Source organism: Mustelus asterias (assembly GCF_964213995.1).
Source record: "Mustelus asterias chromosome 26 unlocalized genomic scaffold, sMusAst1.hap1.1 SUPER_26_unloc_2, whole genome shotgun sequence".
NCBI classification, from domain to species: Eukaryota; Metazoa; Chordata; class Chondrichthyes; order Carcharhiniformes; family Triakidae; genus Mustelus; species Mustelus asterias.
This window is the reverse complement of record NW_027590087.1, coordinates 683,682-702,799: the sequence shown is the minus strand read 5'-3', so window position 1 is coordinate 702,799 and position 19,118 is coordinate 683,682. Positions and strand designations below refer to the sequence as shown.

General features: G+C 44.3%; 2 protein-coding genes across 2 annotated transcripts in view; one reads left to right on the top strand and one right to left on the bottom strand.

Moving 5' to 3' along the window:
* Positions 1–19,118, top strand: part of LOC144482119 (NACHT, LRR and PYD domains-containing protein 3-like) — a 456,525-nt gene that overhangs the window by 349,961 nt on the left and 87,446 nt on the right. The window lies entirely within an intron of this gene.
* LOC144482118 (NACHT, LRR and PYD domains-containing protein 3-like) overlaps positions 1–19,118 on the bottom strand; it is a 60,708-nt gene that overhangs the window by 331 nt on the left and 41,259 nt on the right. The window contains exons 5-8 of the mRNA XM_078201349.1: positions 17,755–17,955; positions 15,375–15,546; positions 15,226–15,291; positions 1,185–2,922 (exon numbers count right to left, since the gene is read on the bottom strand). Coding sequence (XP_078057475.1) covers positions 1,185–2,922; positions 15,226–15,291; positions 15,375–15,546; positions 17,755–17,955 — 2,177 coding nt within the window. The remainder of the gene's footprint in view (positions 1–1,184; positions 2,923–15,225; positions 15,292–15,374; positions 15,547–17,754; positions 17,956–19,118) is intronic.

Sequence of the window (19,118 nt, the reverse complement as noted above, 5' to 3'; positions counted from 1 at the left end):
TAGTCAGATGGGATCGTAACATTGTCAATAGGGGCATAGAGCAAAGAGTCTGTGCTGAACCTGCAAAATACATCAGTTAGATCCCTGTTCAGCGCGTCATATTTTAGGAAGTCTGAGAACACATCGGAGAGGGTGCTGAAGAGGTTTACAAGATTGGTTCAGGGATATGAAACTTCAGTCATAGGATCGATTGGAGAGGTTGTTCTCCTTGGAAGGAAGAACGCGAAGAGGAGATTTGATAGAAATGTCCAAAATAGGGATGGTGCTGAACAGAACAGGTAGCAAATAAAAAAGTTGCTGCTCAGACAAGGATCAAGAAAAGATTTAAAGTGATTTGCAAAAGATGCAAATAGTGTGAAAAAAGCAATTCTTTTGAACACAGTGAGTGGTTCAGGTCTGGAATGCACTGCCTGGAATTGAGGTGGAGGCTATTTTCTTCTGGGCCTTTTATGAGACTGCAGTCAGAACCATGGAACAGAAAACTCGTGGGCTGCTGTAACCTAACAGGGAGATTTATTTTCATAACTGCACACTGTAAAGTTTAATACAAGACTGAACTGCCACTGCGACCCTGACTGATGTCACCAGTGATCACATGACTTATAAAGGAACACTGTCCCGATATAACACACACCAACTATAATAGATAACAGAGGCAGCGTGCAGGAAAATAATCCTGACAATAATTAGCCACAAACTGTAAGCTATACTGAACACAAGAGAAACAAATTTCTTTCCAGCATCATACATAATCAGATGGTTTCTGTTGGGAGAGTGAAATATCCTTTTTTTTAAATTTTGCAGGGAGGCCTTTGCACCTCTAATTATTTAAAATTTATGCCAATAATGCTTTTATTCACTCAAGGAATGTGTCATCGCTGGTTATGCCAACATTTATTGCCCATGCTGATTTGCCCACGAGAATCTGCCTTCTTGAACCGCTGTAGTTTTATCAGAGAATCAGATTTATTACAGGTTCAGAAGGAGGCCAATCGGCCCATCATGTCTGCAGCTGCCCTCAAATGAGCTTTATGACTTTGCGCCATTCTCCCGCACTTTCTCTGTGACCATTCGACACTGTTTCCCTCTTGATTTCCTCAACTGAACATGTCTCTGCTTTATTTAGAACAAAGGAAATAGCTTCTCAATGAAAATATCAGGGACGAGACCAAACAAACAGTTACCTCAACTCCTGACACTTGTGCAGAACACGTCCCAGCTGCTGGAGGCCTTCACACTGAATGTTGCAGTTCTGTAGATCGAGGTGTTTTATTGTATCACAGAGTCCAATGACATGAGACAGGACCGCACAGTCAATCGGGGTCAGTCCGAATCCGGCAAATGAAAGTTTTTCCATAGATCCCACTGTGTTCCGAGCCAGTGCTTTATTCTGAGACTCAAACAGGTAGTGGAATGTGTTCAGGAGCTTCCTCTTCCCAATTCTAAATCTTCGGTTTTCATTCTGTCCTTCAACTTTCTCCTTCACCCAGGCAATCACTCGGCAGGTTGTTTGATGAAGAAATGGACCCAGAAACTTCTCCAGGGGTCGAGCTGACTGTGGGGAGGATAGACCAGCAACAAAACGGAGAAATATCTCAAATCGCCCATCTTCCATCCTGTCGGCTTCATTGAGGAATTTCCCGATCTCCCCAGGATCTGGAGTCAGGAATTGTGTGAGTGCAGCTGCAAACTCTTGGATGGTGAGGTGTGGGAATGTGTAAACCACACTCTGGGCAGAAACATCTCTCTCTAAAAGTTCCATCAGAAATCCAGACAGGAACTGGGAAGGGTGTAGATTGTACTCAATCAAATCTCCATTTCTAAACACAATCTTCTTCTCGGAGACTCCTGTGTAGGCCATCTCACCAAGCTTCAGTAACACATCACGGGGGTTTTCAATCTCTCGGCCATGGTTTTTCAGAATGTTGTAAATATAGTAGGAATATAGTTGGGTGATGGTCTTGGGAACTTGTTGCTGTTTCCTGTCTCTTTGTGTAAAGAAGGGACCCAGTGACAGACCGAGGATCCAGCAGTAGGAAGGGTTGTAACACATGGTGTACAGGATCTCGTTCTCCTCCACGTGTTTGAAAACAGCTGCTGCCACCGTCTGATCTTCAAAAAACTTGTTGAAATATTCCTTCCATTCATCACCAGCAAATCCCAGGATTTCAGCCCAGACACTGACGTCAGCCTTTTCCAATAAATGTAATGCAGTGGGGCGGCTGGTCACTAGCACTGAACATCCTGGGAGCAGCTTGTGCTGTATTAAACTGTACACAATGTCAGACACTTCACACCAGCATTCAGGATCTGTGCACATGAACTGAGGTTCTGTATTTCTCCGATTGTCGGCAAAATCAATCCTGTCCTTGAATTCATCCAAACCATCGAATATAAACAGCAATCCCTCTTGGTTCCTCCAGAGCTCTCCCAGAATATTCCCAAAGTAGGGATACTGATCCAATATCAGATTCCTCAGGTTTATTCTACAGTTAATAGTGTTTAAATCCCGGAATTTAAAACTGAAAACAAATTGAAAGTGTGGGTATATTTTCCCAGTGGCCCAGTCATAAACAATCTTTTGTACCATTGTTGTTTTTCCAATTCCCGGCACTCCGCTCACTGCTGCTGAATTCCCAGATTTGGATTTTCTCTGGGAAAAGCTGCTCTGAAACAATTGATCAGTTCGGATTTTTTCCAGTTCTCTCCGGAGATGTTTCTCTCTCCACTCTTCATGGTCTCGGCCTCGTGCCAGCAGTTCATGTTCGACAAGTGTCCGATCTCGAACAATAGAAATAACCGTTAGCTCAGCGTATCGATCAACCAGCTGGAAAATCTTAACCTTCTCCTTTATGAGGATAGTGTTCACTGTCAGTGTTCCAGCTTGTACCCGGAGTGTCTCCTTGTGTTTCTGTTGGAGATCTTCAATTAGAACAGAGAGAAAATGTTAGTTGCATTAAAATACCATCTTTGCTGAATTGTTAGACTTACTTTACAGTGTCAGTCAAGGTTTGTGCAGGAATTGAAATTAAGTTATTGGAAACCTCGCTTCCCAAGCACCAATTTTCAATTAATGTTTCAGATCGTGACTTAACTCTAATATTTCCATAACTTGTCCATTTTATGAAGGTGATGTTTCCTCTCTGATGGTTAATGCTTTCCAGCCTGCCCTTAATACAGACACCTCACTGGGAGTCTGCAAGGATCATGGTTACATGTTAGACGATTTTTTAGTCCATTAGTCTGTGAACTAGTCGGTGTTCCCAATCTGCTGCAGAAATGGTAAATGGGATATTGGATATGAATGGGAGATGGAGAGATTGTAATTGTTCAGGAGTCTCACTGTGACTGCATCCCTCCTTCAACAGGTTCCCTTTCATACTGTGTGAGCATTGGAATTCCAACAGTTTTGAACATGGAAAGTTCTCCTTTTCTATCAGGCTGTAACCTGGTCACCCATGTTACTGGGGAGCCGGTTGGCTCAGTTGGTCAGATTGTGGGCCATATTGTGTCAGCAGCATGGGGTCCGATCCCCGTTGTATCTGGGGCAAATTCCGGACCTCACTCCTTGCCTTATCCGTGCCAGAGATCATTCAGCCGTGGTTCAAACCTGCCTTCAGACAGAGAACTCAAAGAATACCCACCCCTTTGATGTAGTGTATTTCAGTAATCAATAACTATGTTTCAACAGTTGTACATGTAGATACATTAACTGTGTTTTGATAACCATTCTGCCATGATGGCAACAAGAAAAAGAACAAGGAGCTACTTTACTGAGTGTAATATGAAACCAGGAAACATTCACAGTTCATTTGAACTATTTAACAATAATTATAATTCATGGTTAATTATGTTACTTGTTTCCTATCACCTCGTTTTGGGAAATGGAAAATGTATTTATCTTCGTTCATACATTGGGTTTGAAGGAAAACCCTGAATTAAGGGATTATCCTTTCAGTAGAGTAATGTGCTCTCTTTAACTACCATTAGGAAACTAACCAGTAATTTTGTAATAAGCCTAAATATTCCCTTTTCCTCAGAGACATTCTTCAGATTAATGTTCAATTGTGTGAACACCTGTAGTATCATCATTTTTATCAAAGGTTGTCTGACCTCTCAATCTGTTCTGTGATATGGGAAAGATTATTGGGGGCGATTCTCCCATCCCAACGCTCTAAATTTTTAGTGCGGCGGGCCGGAAGAATCGCTTGTGGGCCGATTTGTGGGATTCAAGCATGCATTCCCGACGCGCACGCATCTCCGAGTGCCGGATATCCAGCACGGTGGGGACCACGCTGAAAACCAGTGGGAACAACTGGTACGAGATTTTAATCTATTTTAACCTTATTTTAAAGTTATTAGCGGGCCCAGGACTGAAGCCTCCGAACCCGCAACATCTCCCACTCTCGTCAGTGCAATTTCACTCCGGCGCCGTTCAGATTCGCTCCCCAGTTTCAGGGAACTAACAGGAGACCCCGCTGGAGTGAAGGGAGGGGTGCAACTGGGGCCCCTCAGGGGGTTGGGTGGCTTCAGGTTGTTCCCCCCTGGGTATGGGCACTGTGGCAGGGCCAGACTATGCTCCCGGCACTGCCTAATGGGCAAAGTGCCCATGCCCATGGGGCACCTTGGCACTAAGAACCAGGCATGGGGCAGTGCCAAGGGGGCAGGGCCTAGGTGGCCTCCATGGGCGGGGTGTCTGCTTTCTTTGGTGGTGGGGGGCATCTGCTGGGCGGGACTAGGGTGTCTGCCTCCCATTGGTGGGAGGGGGGGGGGTAAGAGAGAGAGAGAGAGATCCGGAGAAGATCGCGGTGCTCCGGGACGGGAGAGGGTCGGGGCTGGCCTGGGAAGTTGGCGGGGCCGTTAGGGGCGGTGGACCCAAGGGGCAGCACTACGAGGGTCCCGTGGCGGGCCAGCAAACTGCAGGCTGACAGCTCGGGGGCACTGCGCATGCGCAGAGGTCAGGCACTGTCAGCCTCTGGTGTGAATCGGCCCCACCCCCTAAACCTTTAATGAGATTCACGCTTTTGACCTCTGCATTGCACACTGTGTGGGAGATTAGAGTTTGAACTCCCACTGAAAAAACAATCGTCATTTATACCAGTTTCCCGCCAATTCAGCACATAGAACCCTTTTGGGAGAATCGCCCCCAATGTTCCTCATTTCTTTACCATTTTCCCTACAGTTCAAAATGGAACAAATCAGAGCCCCGGAAGTACAGGCCTCTCAGCCTGACCACTGTTATTGGGAAGATACTGGAAGTGATAATAAGAGATATTCTTTCTGAAACATTAGAAATTCACAATAAACTTCCACATTTAGCCCTAACGTGGGGAAAATCAGAGCTAGGGAACTGCAAGTCGACCAGCCAGACGTCCGTTACCAAGTGGACATTGCAAGTGATAATATAAAGTTTTCCTTATGATCACTGGGAAAGGGAAGAGACCATTAGAAATTCACAGAAGAACTGAAAAAAGTCCAACTTGCTGGAGTTTGAGGAAGTGAGTAGAATCATAAATGATGGAAATACGGTGGACATTGTCTCCCTAGACTTTTAGAAAGCCGTTGATAGGTTTCCTCACCAAAGAATGTTGTTATATCAGTGGAAATTTGAAACTCTGCTTCAGGAATCGTCTTCAATATTGCAACTAAAACTTAGTGGACCAGATGTAGTTTGGCTTGAAGACATGTCACAAATGATCTGAACAGAAAATATTGGGTAAGATCAGCATCCATGGAGACAGTAATTATCATTTTTATTCCATATGGCGGTACCTCAGAACTCAGTCACATTGGGCTCAAAATGTTAACTATCGTTCTTTCTCCAGGTACTGCCAAAACTAAGTCTATCACACTTTTTTTTTGTTTTTACAGATTTCCACATCCATAGTTTTATTAAAAATGTTAGCCCGGGACTCTCTACTCCTCACAGTCTGATATTCAAGAGCTGAACAAGGTTTAACATATGAACTAGGGGCTTGCAGCATTAACGTGATGTCTACAGTAAGTTTGCAGATGCCAACAATACAATGGTTTACATGGTAGAAGGCAGTGAGATAAAGAAAAGTTTAGATCTGTGATAGCAGTGGGCACACATTGTTCATAAGTTAATAACATATAGGAGTAGAATTGGCCATTCGGCCCATCTAGTCTGCCTCGCCATTCGATCATGGCTGAAATGCTCCTTATCTCAATTTTCCAGCCTTCTCCCCATTACCAATTAAAAATATGTCTCATTCCTCCTTAAATTTACTCACTGCCCCAGCACCTCAGGGTCGCCAATTCCACAGATTCGCAAAACAATGTATTAAGATAGATGTATCTCATACATAGTGGTCGAGCCAATATTGAACAGACGGATTCTTTGCGCGAAAGATATTGAGACACAGAGACAGAAATAGATCTCAGTGCCAGCATACACATATCACTGGAGGTCTGTGATCAATGTTGAGAATCTGTAGCTAAAGGTAACACGACATTGGGTTACATTCACAGAACCAATCAATATTAGATATAGAAGCAGTAGCTATAGGAGAGTGAGAGCAGAGGACACCGGGACAGACATTCAATAGCCCTTAGGGGAGAGAGAGTGAGAAGAGAACACTGGGATACTGAGACAGACAACAGAACCTAGAGGAGAGCGTTAGAGGACGACACTGGCACAGACATTCAACAGCACCGAGAGGAGAGTGAGAGGGGAGAACACTGGAATACTGGGACAGTCAGCAGCACCTAAAGAAGAGGGAGAGAGTAGGACACTGGGACAGACAGTCAGCAGCACCTCGAGGAGAGTGCGAGAGGAAGACACTGGGTCACTCAGACAGACAGTCAGCAGCATCAAGAGAAGATTAAATATCCAGCAAAGAGTGCAGTGAGAAATTTGAACACTAGCTTGGAGTTTGGAGATGCTGTGTTGACATCAGGATTCAAAAATGGTGCGGGGCCAGGGGAAGCAGCTGATTGGGTAAGTATGATCGGGTAAGTTTTTATTGGTTTTATCACTTATGGTTTTTAAAGTATTTATTTTGTGGTTTCTTGTTTGTCCGTGCCATTATGCAGGAACAAGGAACCGGGAAGAAGCGACGTAGAGTATTTGATATTATTTAATTTTAGATATCTTTCAAAAGGTAGAGGGCTAGGTCATGGCAGGAGATCTCAAAGCTGTGGTGTGCTCCTCGTGTTCCATGTCGGAAGCCCACGTGTGCAGCAAGTGTCTCCAGCTGCAGCTGCTGGAAGCCCATGTTTTTGAGCTGGAGGTCGGCTGGGACACTATGGAGCATCCACAAGTATTGAGGATTACACTTATGGACAGGTGGTGACACCGCAAGTTAAGTCTCAACAGGCAGGAAGGGAATGGGTGACGACCAGGCAGATCAGGAGGACTAGGCAGGCAGTGCAGGAATCTCCTGTAGCCACTCCCCTGCAAATCAGGTATACCGCTTTGGAAATGACCTCTTAGGGGAAAGCAGCAACAGACAAATCTGTTGCACCAGGGTTGGCCCTGCTGCGTAGAGGATGAGAAAAAAGTATGGGAATGCAATTGTTATCGGGGATTTAATTGTAAGAGAAATAGACAGGCCCTTCTGTGGTCACAGACAAAATTCCTGGATGATACGTTGCCTCCCACGTTCTAGAGTCAAACATTTTTCATGGACTAGTTAAAAAAAGACAGTAAGGGAGATTAAGAAAAGTGATAGGCAGATAAATCAAGGGCCAAAATCAAACAGTGCCAAAATGAACACACAGTGGGAATGGGACAATTGACAAAAAGACTTTGTGCTTTAGCGCACAGAAAATTTGAAATAAAGTGGATGAATTAATCGTGCAAATAGATGCAAACAGGTGTGATGTCGTCGGGAATGACTGCAGATTGACAAGCGATGGGACATCCAGTGCTGTTCACTATCTAGGAAGGAGAGTCAAAAAGGAAAAGATGATAGAGCTGGTTGCTGGTTAAAGAGGAAATTAGGTAAATAATGAGGTAGGATATTAGCTCTGATGATGTGTAATCCGCATGGGTCGTGCTGAAAAGGCTCAGAGGTTACAAAAGTTTAACTTGGATAAGTGTGAGGTCATGCATTTTGGTCACAAAAATAGGAAGGCGACTTATTATTTAAATGGAGAGAGACTTCGGGGTGCTCTGGTGCAGAGGGATCTGAGTCACAGAAAACTACAATGCAGGTAGAACAGATAATAAAGAAAGCGAATGAGATGTTGGCATTTATACCGTAAGAAGTTTAACAACACCAGGTTAAAGTCCAACAGGTTTATTTGGTAGCAAAAGCCACACAAGCTTTCGGAGCTCCAAGCCCCTTCTTCAGGTGAGTGGGAATTCTCTTCACAAACAAAGCATATAAAGACACAAACTCAATTTACATGAATAATGGTTGGAATGCGAATACTTACAACTAATCAAGTCTTTAAGAAACAAAACAACGTGAGTGGAGAGAGCATCAAGACAGGCTAAAAAGATGTGTATTGTCTCCAGACAAGACAGCCAGTGAAACTCTGTGGGGGTTACAAATAGTGTGACATGAACCCAATATCCCGGTTGAGGCCGTCCTCGTGTGTGCGGAACTTGGCCTTCAACAACCAGTTCTTCATCCAGACACACGGAACAACCATGGGGACCAAATTCGCACCTCAATATGCCAACATCTTCATGCACAGGTTCGAACAAGACTTCTTCACCGCACGGGACCTTCAACCGATGCTATACACTAGATACATCGATGACATTTTCTTCCTTTGGACTCATGGTGTACAAGCACTGAAACAACTCTATGATGACATCAACAAGTTCCATCCCACCATCAGACTCACCATGGACTACTCTCCGGAATCGGTTGCATTCTTGGACACACGCATCTCCATTAAGGACGGTCACCTCAGCACCTCACTGTACCGCAAGCCCACGGATAACCTCACGATGCTCCACTTCTCCAGCTTCCACCCTAAACACGTTAAAGAAGCCATCCCCATACGGACAAGCCCTCCGTTGACACAGGATCTGCTCGGATGAGGAGGATCGCAACAGGCACCTCCAGACGCTGAAAGATGCCCTCATAAGAACAGGATATGGCGCTCGACTCATTGATCAACAGTTCCAACGCGCCACAGCGAAAAACCGCACCGACCTCCTCAGAAGACAAACACGGGACACAGTGGACAGAGTACCCTTCGTTGTGCAGTACTTCCCCGGAGCGGCGAAGCTACGGCATCTCCTCCGGAGCCTTCAACATGTCATTGATGAAGACGAACATCTCGCCAAGGCCATCCCCACACCCCCACTTCTCGCATTCAAACAACTGCAGAACCTCAAACAGACCATTGTCCGCAGCAAACTATCCAGCCTTCAGGAGAACAGTGACCAAGACACCACACAACCCTGCCACAGCAACCTCTGCAAGACGTGCCGGATCATCGACACAGATGCCATCATCTCACGTGAGAACACCATCCACCAGGTACACGGTACATACTCTTGCAACTCGGCCAAAGTTGTCTACCTGACACGCTGCAAGAAAGGATGTCCCGACGCATGGTACATTGGGGAAACTATGCAGACGCTGCAACAACGGATGAATGAACACCGCTCGACAATCACCAGGCAAGACTGTTCTCTTCCTGTTGGGGAGCACTTCAGCGGTCATGGGCATTCGGCCTCTGATATTCGGATAAGCGTTCTCCAAGGCGGCCTTCGCGACACATGATGGCGCAGAGTCGCTGAGCAGAAACTGATAGCCAAGTTCCGCACACACGAGGACGGCCTCAACCGGGATATTGGGTTCATGTCACACTATTTATAACCCCCACAGAGTTTCACTGGCTGTCTTGTCTGGAGACAATACACATCTATTTAGCCTGTCTTGATGCTCTCTCCACTCACGTTGTTTTGTTTCTTAAAGACTTGATTAGTTGTATGTATTCACATTCCAACCATTATTCATGTAAATTGAGTTTGTGTCTTTATATGCTCTGTTTGTGAAGAGAATTCCCACTCACCTGATGAAGGGGCTTAGAGCTCCGAAAGCTTGTGTGGCTTTTGCTACCAAATAAACCTGTTGGACTTTAACCTGGTGTTGTTAAACTTCTTACTGTTTTTACCCCAGTCCAACGCCGGGATCTCCACATCATGACTACCATCGGCATTTATATCTACAGGAATAGAATATAAAGGTAAGGAAGTCGTTGCAATTATGCACGGCATTGGTGTCGCCGCACCTGGAGTATTGTGCATAGTTTTGGTCCCCTTATTTGAGGAAAGATGTCGTGACATTGAGGCAGTTCAGAGGAGATTCATGAGATTAATTCCAGAGATGAGGGGTTTGTTGTATGAAGAGAGATTTAAAATAGATTCAGCTATACTCTCTGGAATTTATAAGAATGAGGGGAGATCAAATTGAAGCTGTTTAAGATGATAAAAGGTATTGATAAAGTCGGCATGGAGCGGATGCTTCCGCTGGTGGGGCATTCTAGGATGAGAGGTCATAGTCTTAGGATAAGGGGTAGCAAATTTAACACAAAGTTGAGGAGAAACTACTTCTCCCAAAGGGTTGTGAATCTGTGGAATTCACTGCCCGAAAGTGCGGTGGACGCTGGGACAGTGAGTACATTTAAGGAGTTAGACAGATTTTGAATTGGTAAGGGAGTGAAGGATTATGGGAAGGAGGCACGAAAATGAGGATAAGGAGCATATCAGTCATGATGGAACGTTAGAGTCTACTGGATGGGCGGAATGGCCTAACTCTGCTCCTATATCTTATGAACTTATGAAAACTTTAATGGGGGTTGTAGATAGACCCACAAACTGTAGTGGTGAGGTTGGGGATGGTATTTAAAAGGAAATTAGTGACGCATGTGCTGAAGGAACATCAGTAATTGTGGGTGATTTTAATCTCCATATAGACTGGCCAAGTGAAATCAAACACAATAACGTCGAGTAGGAGTTCCTGGATTGTATACGGAATAGTTTTCTGGAACATTCTATTGGTAGTGGGGAAAATGCTATAGTTCATTAATAGCACTTGAAGACAGTGGCAGGATTGGACAGTCAGCATGGATATATGAAATGGAAGTCTTGCTCGACAAATCTACTTGAATTTTTTCCAGGAAGCAACTAGCAGAGGTGACGAAGGTGAGTAAATGTTTGTGATTTATTTGGACTTTCAGAAGGCTTTTGACACGGTCCCAGGTAAGAGATGAGCCTGTAAAACTCAATACATTGATTTGGGAGCAGTGTATTACGATGGACAGGAAATAAGCTGGCAGGCAGGAAACAGAGTAGCAATAACTGGTTCTTTTTCCAAATAGCAGACTGTGACTATTGGGATACCGCACGGATCGGTGCTGGGAGACCAATGAAATGGTTAATGTCACCCAAGCTGCGATGAAAAAAAAGTTCTTATAAAAGTTTTCACAGATAAGCACCAAGACGAGTAGCTTAAGGGGACTGTGATTGGTTTTAATATCTGAATGATATGAGCTCAATCAATAACTGAGCGGACTGAGGTAACTCCTAAAATGTGATTGGTGTATGCTAATTACCTGCAATTGAATTTGAGGCTATAATTGCTTCTGTATTTAGGAATTCTGTATTCTGGCTCGTTACAGACTGTGACCTGTGACTTTCCAGAGACTTCACTACGTCGATGATTAAAACAGTTGTTTAAGAGAACTCCGTAACTTGGTCTAGTTCCTTGAAAGATAAAGTTGTGATCAATTAAAAGGCTGATACCAATTACTACAACATCACTTTTTCATGATATATATTAATGATTTAGATGAGGGAACTAAATCTAATATCTCCAAATGTGCAGACTACACAAAACTGGGCGGGTGGGTGAGCTGTGTGAAGGATGCAGAGATGCTTCCATGTAATATGGAGAAGCTGATTAAGTAGGGAAATGCATGGTAGATGCGGTGTGAACTTAGCCACTTTGGTCGCAAAAAACTGGAAGGCTGATTACTTTCTGAATGGCTATAGATTAAGGGAGATGTGCAACGAGACCCGGCTGTCATCGCACACCAGTCACAGAAGGTAAACATGCTGGTGCAGAAGGCAGTAAAAAAGGCAAGTGGTGTGTTGGGCTTCATGCCAAGAGGATTCGAGTACAGGAGCAGCGATGTCTTGTTGCAACTACAGGGACTTTGTGAGATTACACCTGGATATTACATGCAATTTTGGACTCCTTATCTGAGGAAGGTTGTTCTTGCTATAATGGGGGTGCAGAGAAGGTATACCAGGCTGATTCCTGGGAGTTCCCCACGCCCGCTGCCCCGGCCCCGCCCCCACCGACCGCCGCCCATCCCAGGGTACAGAGAAGGTATACCAGGCTGATTCCTGGGATGGCAGGACTGATGTATGAAGAAAGATTGAGTCAATCAGGATTATATTCACTGGAGTTCAGAAGAATAAGGGGGGGGATTTCATAGCAACCTAAATTCTAACAGGGCTAGACAGGATGGATGTAGGTAGTATGTACCCGATGGCGGGGAATTCCAGAAATGGGATCGCAGTCTGAGGTCACAGGGTACACTATTTTGGACTGAAATGCAGAGAAATGCAAAGAGTCATGACCGTATGAAATTGGCTACTACAAAAAACAATTGAAGCTAAAACATTGTATGTTTTCAAGAAGGACTTAGCTGTACCTCCAGGAGCTAAAGGGCTCAAACAATTTGCAGGGATAAGGCTAATGAGTTGAATGTTCAACCATGATCATAATGAATGGTAAAGAACATAAGAACATAAGAACATAAGAAATAGGAGCAGGAGTAGGCCATCAAGCCCCTCGAGCCTGCCCCACCATTCAATAAGATCATGGCTGATCAGAAGTGGATCAGTTCCACTTACCCACCTGATCCCTATAACCCCTAATTCCCTTACCGATCAGGAATCCATCTATCCGTGATTTAAACATATTCAACGAGGTAGCCTCCACCACTTCAGTGGGCAGAGAATTCCAGAGATTCACCACCCTCTGAGCGAAGAAGTTCCTCCTCAACTCTTTCCTAAACTGACCCCCCCTTTATTTTGAGGCAGTGCCCTCTAGTTCTAGTTTCCTTTCTAAGTGGAAAGAATCTCTCCATCTCTACCCTATCCAGCCCCTTCATTATCTTATAGGTCTCTATAAGAACCCCCTCAGCCTTCTAATTTCTAATGAATACAAACCCCATCTGCTGAGTCTCTCCTCATAATCAACACCCCTCATCTCTGGTATCAACCTGGTGAACCTTCTCTGCACTCCCTCCATGGCCAATATATCCTTCCGCAAATAAGGGGACCAATACTGCACACAGTATTCCAGCTGCGGCCTCACCAATGGCCTGTACAGATGCAGCAAGACATCTCTGCTTTTATATTCTATCCCCCTTGCGATATAGGCCAACATCCCATTTGCCTTCTCGATCACCTGTTGTACCTGCAGACTGGGTTTTTGCGTCTCATGCACAAGGACCCCCAGGTCCCTCTGCACAGCAGCATGTTGTAATTTCTTTCCATTTAGATAATAATCCGAATTGCTATTATTTCTTCCAAATTGAATAACCTCGCATTTGTTAACATTATACTCCATCTGCCAGATCCTCGCCCACTCACTCAGCCTGTCCAAATCTCTCTGCAGACCTTCTACGCCCTCCACATGATTCAATTTTCCACTTATCTTTGTGTCGTCTGCAAACCTTGTTACCCTACACTCAGTCCCCTCCTCCAGATCGTCTATATAAGCAGGTTCGAAGGGCCGAATGATCTACTCCTGCTCCTACTTTCGATATTTCTACGACATGATTTTGCCTGCACACTTTCCTGCTCACATCACAACTGGATAGTGTGCACAGCTGTAGTTACCCCCCAACATAGAGTCAAAAACTCACAGAAGCAAGCTACAAAAATGATTAACAGCTTTGAGAAGCTCAGCGACATGGAAAACATCAAGGACCATGGTTTATTTATTTTGAAGTACTGATACAAACTCTAATTGAAAGAGGTCGAGTCAATATCTGAGTGCGTGCAGAATTACTATTGATAGATGATTCCAGTCATCAAATTGTGTGGGATCAGATAGCACATGTTTGAATTATGTAAATGCAGGAATAGAGTGGATGTTCAGCGTTTCATTATCTCCAGAGAACTATGAGCCTCTGTAAGGTGTTTCGAGTTGCTGTGGCGACTCTAAAGAGGGAGCCAGTCGAATCCTCTCTGGCACAGAGACTGCATCATGTGGAAGAGAAGTGCACATGAGGAACAATGGGGCAACGTGATCTACACGATTGGATACAGTCAGCTGAGGGATTCGAGGGGAATATTAAACACAGCATTTTTCCATTTAAACTCGAGGCGTTTCTATTTTTGCTGCTACAAGAAGATTGCATGGTTATTGTTCGTGGCAGAATTTGGACTGGGAGGCACCAGTGGAAGATATCATTCGCCATGATGCCTGAACCCTTGTTATCTTTGTTTGATTGACCTTCTGGGATTTTCTTGCTCAGTATTTTGGTTTGTGTTTGTTTCGAATGATTTCCATGGAACCATAGAATCCCATCAGTGCAGAATTCGGCCGATCAAGTCTGCACCGACTCTCCAATAATGCATCTTACCAAGGCCTACGTATCCCTCCCTCCCTATCCCCGGAACGCGACACATTAACTACGGCCAATCCACCTAACCTGCGCATCTGTGGACTGAGAGAGAAAACCGGAGGACCCAAAGGTGTTCGACACAGACACGTGGAGAACGTGTAAACTCCACACAGACTGTCGCCCGAGGCCGGAATTGAACCCAGGTCCCTGGCACTCTGAGGCAGCAGAGCTAACCACTTTGTCACCGTGCCACCCCAGTGTAGACAAACCTTAACTTCTGGAGCAAGGCTCTACTCTTCACTGCCATCCAGACCGTTCATGCACACACATAGGTTTGTATGAGATTCATATTGTAGCAGGATTCTGTGAAGTGTATAAGACATCAGAAATACTAGAAATGAGCAGCTGATTAAGTGAAAAGATGCAATGGCAACACATTAACAGAATGCAAGAAAAATGCTATGAATTGTAATTTGAATCTCTGCATAGTTGAGGATCAATGACAAACCCCAATCATGTTCAGCCCTGTTACCCCAGCCTTTATCTTTCTGATTCTCAGGTTTTTGACTACCTCCTAAAGAAAGGCGGTAATTAATCATTCTGATTCTCAGAAGTGAAATGGTTTACAATCTCAATTTCCTCTCTTACCTTTCAGGTGACTGGGCAATTCAGATAAATCTTGTGCAAAGTTCATCTCATCGAATGCATCAGAACCTGTTTAAATAATTCATGAAATCAAATCAATGATATCGGCAGTGTTTAAATGTGAATATGAATTCACTGTGATTTTACCGTACCAAGCTCCTGTATTTCTTTCAGTATTTTATCCAGCTTTGGGACTCCGTGACGCATTCTGACAAAGGATTCCCACATCACCCTTCGAGCCCGAGATCCTTTTTCCATCACCAGATTGAGAAGAAGTTTGGAACTGTCCGCCCGGTTTCCCTTATCCACGAGCTCAGTGACTTTCTATGAAGAATAGTGATGAAGAATAATGAGACGCAGAGTGAAAGGTAAACACTGAGAATGAGATGGAATCTGCTCAGTGATGGGATTTCCCAGTTGTTTTCAGCTCAGAAATCAGTCACTGGGCCGGGTCCTGATCCACAATAAACATGGTCTGAAAATTCTCTTCACATCTCATTCCAGTCATTAACGATTAAGAAATGAGAATCAACTAAACTCGAATCAAAAATATATTTCAAGGAGAGTGAGGGATCACTGAGAATCTGCAGTATTTTAATGTAATTAGTTGTCTGCCCTTCAGAGTCCAACATGACATCTGGTTGGTTTCTGATTGACAATATGATCCATTTCTTTCTCTCAATTCCTGCTGCATCACTTTGTGATTTACTCCGAAATCCGGAGGTGATGAGGTAGTTTGTTTCTCTGAGGAGGTCATAAGTCTTTGGAACTCTCTTCCTGAAAAGGCCATGGACTAATTCTAAGACGGAGGTAGATGGACACTTGGTAAACAAGGGGGTGATAGTTTATAAGGGATCGGCAAGATGCAGATTTGAACTCACTATGAAATCGGCCACAATGATGTTAAACAGAGGAGTGGAACAGCCCACTCCTGTTCTCTGTATGTAAATAAAACAGTGGCGAGTAAGAACTCAGGGAGCAAGGATAGGATGCTTCTGATTATTACGTTATTTAAATAGAAGAATGGAAATCCTAAAATGAAAATTAGCTAATGAATAAACTTTTGACTAACCCAAACACCGACTCTTGATTTATGTCAGGAGAATGAAGCAATAATAATGGTGAAAAATCTAATCATTTAATCATTTCTACTCTTTAACTCAAGTGTCAGAAACAGAATGTTCTTTGTCAATTTATTTCTGGCATAAAAGCTCAGTAAGGAGGATTGGTGAGTTAGATAGTTGAGAGATAAACATGTTCAGCTGCAAGTGGGAATCTGAAGATGTGGCTGTGCAGAGTCAGAGCAATGGAGAATTTCAGACTGGAGTTTACAAAGGAAAGTTTCAAATTCATTAACTCATTTAAAATAGAATATTGCTGCTGCCTCACAGCGCCAGGGAGCCAGGTTCGATTCTGGCCTGGGTCACTGTCTGTGTGGAGTTTTCACTTCGTCCCTGTGTCTGCGTGGGTTTCCTCCGGGTGCTCCAGTTTCCTCCCACAGTCCAACGTTGTGCGGGTTAGGTTGATTGGCCATGCTAAAATTGACCCGAGTGTCAGGGGGAATAGCAAAGTAAACATATGGGGTTACGGGAATAAGGCCTGGGTGGGATTGTGGTCGGTCCAGACTCAATAGGCCGATTGGCCTCCTTCTGTATTGCAGGGATTCTATAAATCATTCTATGAATATAGACCGGTTGGAGACTTGGGTGGAGAAATGGCAGATGGAGTTTATTCCGGACAAATATGAGGTAATGCATTTTGGAAGATACAGCATGTAGGAAATATTTAGTAAATGGTAGAATCCTTAGGAGTATTGACAGGGAGAGAGATCTGGGCGAACATGTCCACCGATCACTTAAAGTGGCAACGTAGTCAAGAAGCATACGGCATGCTTGCCTTCATCAGTCAGGGCATTGAGTTTAGAAATTGACAGGTCATGCTGCAGCTGTACAGAACCTCAGTTAGGCCTCATTTAGAATATTGTGTATAATTCTGATCACCAAAGTACCAGAAGGATGTGGATGTGTTGGAGAGGGTAGAGAAGAGGTTTACCAGGATGTTGCCTGGTCTGGAGGGTATTAGCTATGAACCCGGTTTGCTCTCATTGGCATGACAGAGGTTGACGAGTGACCTGATCGAAGTTTACAAGATTATGAGTGGCATTGACAGAGTGTATAGTCAGATGCTCTTTCCTCAGGTCGAAAAGTCAAGTACTTGGGACACCGGATTAAGGTGTATAGGGAGATGTTCAGAGTAGATGTGCGAGGGAAGTTTTTTTTTACACAGATGGTGGTGAATGTCTGGAACGTGCTGCCCAGGGGGTGGGGCGGTGATGGGAGGAGGTACGAAAGCGGCATTTAAAGGCCATCTGGATGAAAACATGAATTGGATGGGAATGGAAGGATACGGACTCTGTAAGTGCATATGGTTTTAGTTTAGGCAGGCATCATGGTCTGCGCAGGCTTGGAGGGCCGAAGGGTCTATTCCTGTGCTGTACTGTTCTTTGTTCTATCCTGGGTCCCTCCCTCTTACCCGATGCTCCTGTCCAGTGAAAATCCTCTCATACGTTAACGATAAGCTGACTCCATCCACTCCTCCTTCCATTGCCTGTTCTAGTCTGTCCCGGTAGAATTTTGTCAATTTGAACAGTTGATAATCATCACACTTTGTCAGGAACTGAGGAATTGTGGAGTTTGGATCTGTAAACACAAATGGAGTAAAATAAACACATTTCTGTCAATGAATTCCTGTTAATGTTGTTACACTTCCCTTTACAGAGAGCAACTAAAGCCTCCTGTGAGCCACATTATCAAACACCTTCTGGGAACACAAACATTCAGTGAAAGCATATTTGACCTGACTATAATCACCTTTGTCCTAAATCCATTCTCACCCTTGGTTAACAAGAGTCCATCAATTTCAAATATAAAATCAACATTTTTTACATTGGTCAGTGGGTGTGAGGGTTCCAGGCAAGGCCGGGATTTGTTGTGAATCCTTAATTGTTATTAGAAAGCTGCTGAGACACCATTCTGAACTGCTGCAATTTGCATGGTGCGTATACACTCAGTACTGCTGGGAAGGGAACACCAAGACTTCTATACAGGAAAAGTGAAGCAGCAATATTGTTCAAGTAAGAATGGTGTGTGGATTAAAGGGCAACTTACAGATGATGGTATCCCCATGTATCTGCTGCCCTTGGCCTTCTAGGGTGGCAGAGGTCTCGGGTTTGGAAAGTGTTGTTGAAAGAGCCTTGGTAAGGTGCTGAAATGCATCCTGTAAATGATGCATATTGCTATCACTTTCATCGGTGGCAAAGAGAATGAGGTGGTGGATGGGTGGTGTCAATCAATTGAGCTACTTTGTCCTGGGTGATGTAGAGCTTTGAGTGTTCATGGAACCACAGTAGACAAATTGCAAATTTTCCATTTGTGCCTTGTACATTGTAGACATTGGGGAGACAGGAGATGACTTACTCTCCAAAGAATGCCTCGCATCTGACGTGCTCCTGTATTGACATGGCTAATCCAGTTCTGTTTCAGGTCAAAGTCACGGTGAACAACTGTTAGGTAAGGAAATACCTCTGGCATTGGAATGGGCAGGTGAGCGGCTACCAAGCATGTAACTGCTGGGGCAGAGGAGTTTGCAGCAGGTTGCTTCGTGACGGGTCAGAGCCAGAAAGGCTGTGCCTTTGCGAATACACACAGCGCATGTGCAGAATTGGAAACACAAAATTTCAGGACAACAAGCATCCTGGCAGGAGACAACCCAGAGATCCAGGGCTCAAAAATAGGACAGTGCAGAAAATCTGGATGTTTGATTACCCTGGTCAAAAACAATCTCCAGAATGTCAGGAATGGCCAATTCAGTGATGGTAATGCTGAACTGACTGTCAG